The sequence below is a fragment of the Penaeus chinensis genome, chromosome 10 (assembly GCF_019202785.1).
Source record: "Penaeus chinensis breed Huanghai No. 1 chromosome 10, ASM1920278v2, whole genome shotgun sequence".
Taxonomy (NCBI): Eukaryota; Metazoa; Arthropoda; class Malacostraca; order Decapoda; family Penaeidae; genus Penaeus; species Penaeus chinensis.
Window position 1 is genome coordinate 9110064 of NC_061828.1, and position 5000 is coordinate 9115063.

General features: G+C 37.9%; 1 protein-coding gene across 1 annotated transcript in view; it reads left to right on the forward strand.

Annotated features, from left to right (window-relative positions):
• LOC125029645 overlaps positions 1-5000 on the forward strand; it is a 128465-nt gene that overhangs the window by 122296 nt on the left and 1169 nt on the right. Inside the window, exon 5 of the mRNA XM_047619650.1 lies at positions 2361-2402. Within this exon, the coding sequence (XP_047475606.1) occupies positions 2361-2402 (42 nt within the window). The remainder of the gene's footprint in view (positions 1-2360; positions 2403-5000) is intronic.

A 5000-nucleotide genomic window follows, 5' to 3' on the forward strand; every position in this document is an offset into this window, starting at 1 on the left:
TAGTAATAAATGATTATTTAATGTAAATAAATGATCAATATCGCTAAAATGACGAGCACTAACAACAACAACAACAACAAAAATAGAGGGAAAAATACGATGATATCATGAAAAGAAAAAGGAAAAACCAAAACAAAAAACAAAAGAGATATATCGACTAAAGCAAACAGCAAAAGCACACTGAAATGTACCTTATGTAAGGAAAACAAATCTGTATGGCTTTAAAACAACCTTGAGGCGCTGGATTTCTGTGAAGCGCCGCCAGCAGAGATAAAGATGTCTGAGGGAAAACATAAACAGTCACGACAATAACAACAACAACAACAACAACAACAACAATGTAGAGAAGGTATGACTGAGAATTAATATCTTCACGAGACAAGAGAAAATACATCTCTTGTATTGAGAAGATATTCATTCTCATTCATATCTTTTCTACATTTGTCAACATGAATACGGTTCAACAAGAACAAGAACAAGAACACCAATAACAATAGCAACAATAACAAAAAACAATAACAATTGCAACAAACACAAAAAACAATAACAATAACAACAACAAAAATAACAACAATAACAACACTAACAACAATTAAAATAAGAACAACTATACAAGTAACAACAACAATAACAACAGCAACAACAAAAAGAGAAAAAGAAGCGAGGTAAAGAGAAACGGAACAAAGGGGGAACGATAATTAAAAAAAAATATTGAGAAATAAGAAAAGCCAAAAGAGGATTAAAAGGAGGAAGTGGCATAGACTGCGAGAAAAAAAAAAACAAGAAAAAATGAAATGAAAGGTAAAATAAGAAAAAAAATCTTGAATTATAGAGGTAGTGACGAAGAAAAAAATAGATAAGAAATATTAATTGAATAGTAAGCATTTTTATTCTAAAGTGCTAGGAATAAATATAATAGTAGTGATTATAATGATTATAATACTGATATGAATAATTATAACAACTACAACAAATCAACAACAGTAATAATGATAATAATGATTATAATGATAATGATAATAATAATAATAATAATAATAATAATAATAATAATAATAATAATAATAATAATAATAATAATAATAATTTTAATAATAATAATAACAATAATAATAATAATAATAATAATAGTATGTTGCTGTTGTTGTTGTTATGTGCTGTACAGAAACAAGCAATCAGGACAAATTATGTAAAACATCACATTGATAACAGTATTGACAATCCCCTGTGTAGGATGTGTGGAAAGAGAGGAGAAAGTGCACAACACATAATAAGTGAATGTGAGAAATCAGCTCAGAAAGAATCCAAGAGACGATATGATAATGTAGCAAAGAAAATTCATTGGGAACTGTATAAGAAAAAATGCATTAGAACGTAAAGGAAGATGGTATGAACATAACCCAGACGGAGCGGCAGAGAATGACGGTGTAAAAGGGTTGTAGGACATAAATATAGAACTTGGCAATGTGATAGAGGCAAGGAGGCCAGATACTGTTATAATTAAGTAGGGAAAAAAAAAACTGTATAATTGTGGATATTGCAATGCCCACCGATGGAAGAGTACATGGAAAGGAAAGAGAAAATGTGGAGAAATACCAGGGTTTGCGAAGAGAAATTGGAAGACTATGGCAACTGAGAAAGGTGCAGGTTTTTCCTATGGTTGTAGGTGCCCTTGGAAGTGTAACAAAAGAATTCGGCAGGTGGATTGAAAAAATAGAGAGAGTCAAGAGAGAGAGAGAGAAAGAGAGAGAGAGAGAAAGAGAGAGAGACTGAGAAAGAGAGAGAGAGAGAGAGAGAGAGAGAGAGAGAGAGAGAGAGAGAGAGAGAGAGAGAGAGAGAGAGAGAGAGAGAGAGAGAGAGAGAGAGAGAGAGAGAGAGAGAGAGAGAGAGAGAGAGAGAGAGAGAGAGAGAGAGAGAGACAGAGAGAGAGAGAGAGAGAGAGAGAGAGAGAGAGAGAGAGAGAGAGAGAGAAAACGTTAGATTTTCACCCTACTAATTTGACTTTGGTTACTCTATATCCCACCAAAAAGGACTATTCTCTAACTGTTCTCAACGGGGGTTCCACAGCAGACTTCCCGCGCTACGTCTAAACAGGTCTCAGTCCAACATCACGGCGTTTTCTTCCCCCATAGAAACCCCTTTCTGGTTGTAAGACAATATTTATGCAACATTCCTTCTTCCGCATCTGTATATGACGTCGCCCCATCCATTTTGTGAATGCCATCAACCCCCCCCCCCCCCTACCCAAAGATATACCCCAGCTCTCACCCTCACCCCCCCCCCCCCCCCACAATGTTCGCAGGTGCAGCAAAAGACCAGCAACCTGTATTTATAACTCCTGTTCCTCGTTCTCTACACAGGTTGTCTGCGAGCAATTTGAGCGTTCACACCCTCTGCAGCAGGTCAGTCTCGGCAGCCAATAGGAAAGAAAGAGAAACAGGGAGAGGAGAAGAGGGAGAGGGGAGATAGAGGGGGAGGAAAAAAAAGAAAGAATAGGATAAAGAGTTTTTAATCCCTTTAACCTCATTTCGTTTTTTTTTTTTCTCTCTCTCTCTCTCCTTCCCCCTCTTTCTCCTGCCACCGTCACCTAAACCCATCCTGATTAGTCATTTAAAGATTTTCCTTAACCCTTATCCCTTTAACCTCAGTGAAAAGTAGGGAAAATGTTCTCATTAGCTGCATATACGTAATAAAACCCGTTTAACACGCCTCATTACCCTTGCTCATGATCTCCCATACCCTGTTTACCCTTCCGAACAAAGAAGAAGGAAAGAGAGAAAGGTGACAGGGAGATATAATGCAATTACATTGTTTTCAGAAAATGTGAATGCCAAGATGACTATTTTTAGAAACAGTTTATATCTGAATATATATACACACATTTGTTTTTCCATGGGTATTTTACATGTATAGGAAATATAACATTTTTTTGTATTTTTCCTTTGATTTGATTAACATTTTTTTTTTTTTTTTTTTTTTTTTTTTTTGCTCGCACTACATTTTTGGTGCAGTTGTAAAACCGGTTTCATATACAACAATTAAACATTCTTTTTTTTTAGATTGCAAATACAGCCATAGCACTTTTCCAAGGACATGACTATATATTCAAACTAATAATCCATAATATTACGGGATAACATGAAAGCTTTACACGCTTGATTTAAAGCGGTAATGTTTAAAAGAATATATCGTCTAGCTTTATAAAAGAATAACAGAATATTAATGCCTTTTTTCTTAAAGAATAGCTAAGAAAGCACAGCCAGATCTCTTCTCATGTTCACACTTCACTTGAACTTCACTACCGCACTTGTCACCACACATTCTCCCGCACGCAACCCTTCTGCCTTTTCTACCATCAGCACAATCACCATTATCATAACCCTACCCTCGCCATGGTCTCCCCTTCACCACAATTTCTACCCCAGTTCAGCTTATTATTCTCGCCCGAGCTTCATTCGCCTTTCCCCCGCTCATTTCTCATCCCTGTTTCAAAGGCATGAGTCCTCGGCCGCTAGTCTGACTTCATTGACTGCCAGGGGAGATGTTAGTCAGTTTCAGTTTTGTTTTCACCACAGTGTTCTTGTAGATTTATTTTTTCAGTCAGTGTCATCTCTGGCAATGACTTGAGCACACGCATATATAGCCTAACACACACACACACACACACACACACACACACACACACACACACACACACACACACACACACACACACACACACAGACACACACACACATACTCACACAAGCAAAAAAAAAAAAAAAACATGTACGCGTGCATGTATTCATGCATATATGTATATCGCCGGGCCGACGTTACAGGCCTGTTTCTCCTATTTCCATATGCAACAAGACAATCTTCACTTGTATTACTGAAAGTTCTCGAAACCGTTTCCAGGAATGTTTTTCCTAAGCTCAGTCAAAGCTCTCTGGATGTTGTATTATCACCTTGAGTGTTTGTAAAGCAGTTACTGGTAAATAACAAACTGGTGAATACATCCTACAACAGAGATTGAACGATATACAGATACACACTGATATATAAGTAAATAGACACAGAGATATATAGGCAGAAAGACAGACATTGACTGATGAGAGGAAAAGATACATGTACATAAATAGAAGGCGAATAGAGGAGAATAATCAAGATGAAAGGAAACAGAAGGAGGGGAAGAAGCAGGAAATGACAATAATGACACGTATCACACAACGCATGTGGAATTCATGTCGCAGTTAGTGCTTCATCAGGGCATCCGATGCCCTGGTGAAGCAGTAAATGCGAAAAGGCCTTCGGCTTATTCGTCTGTTTTCCTGTACTTCCCTTCGTTGTTTTACTTGCACACAACGCATGCACCTGCACACACACACACACACACACACACACACACACACACACACACACACACACACACACACACACACATACACACACACACACACACACACACACACTTACTCACATTGGTTATTGTCATTAAGAATTGAAAATCAAGTCCCGCGAAGCCTTCCTGAGTCGACTTCGAAGATGAGACTGGCGGCCACGAGGAGTCTGAATCACAAATCGTCCCTATCACTTTGCGCATGACACTTTCCTTTTTAATATCTGCATGACAGCCTGGTAGTGCTTGTGTCATTAATCCCACTATATTCTCGGTTTTTCTGCGTTTTTTTTTTTTTTTTTTTTTTTTCTACGTTTCCAATTGCTTAGTTTTCGATAACAGGCTTGTTTGATGCGGTGGTAGTTTGGACCCCTCTTCTGCAGGTAGGTCTTCTGGGAGTTAGAGTGAGTTTGGGAGAGATTTTTGTGTGTGTGAGGAGCGTCTTTCTGTCTGTCTGTCTGTAGGGCGGCTCTCTTGAATAAGGTGCATTATTCATATGTTAGCATCTTTGGTCACGAATGCCCGCCTACGTTCGCTTCTACCTCTGACTTTGTTTTATCTCCGTGTCTCTGACTCTTTCTCTTTCCTATTCGGCTCTCTCTCTCTCTCTCTCTCTCTCTCT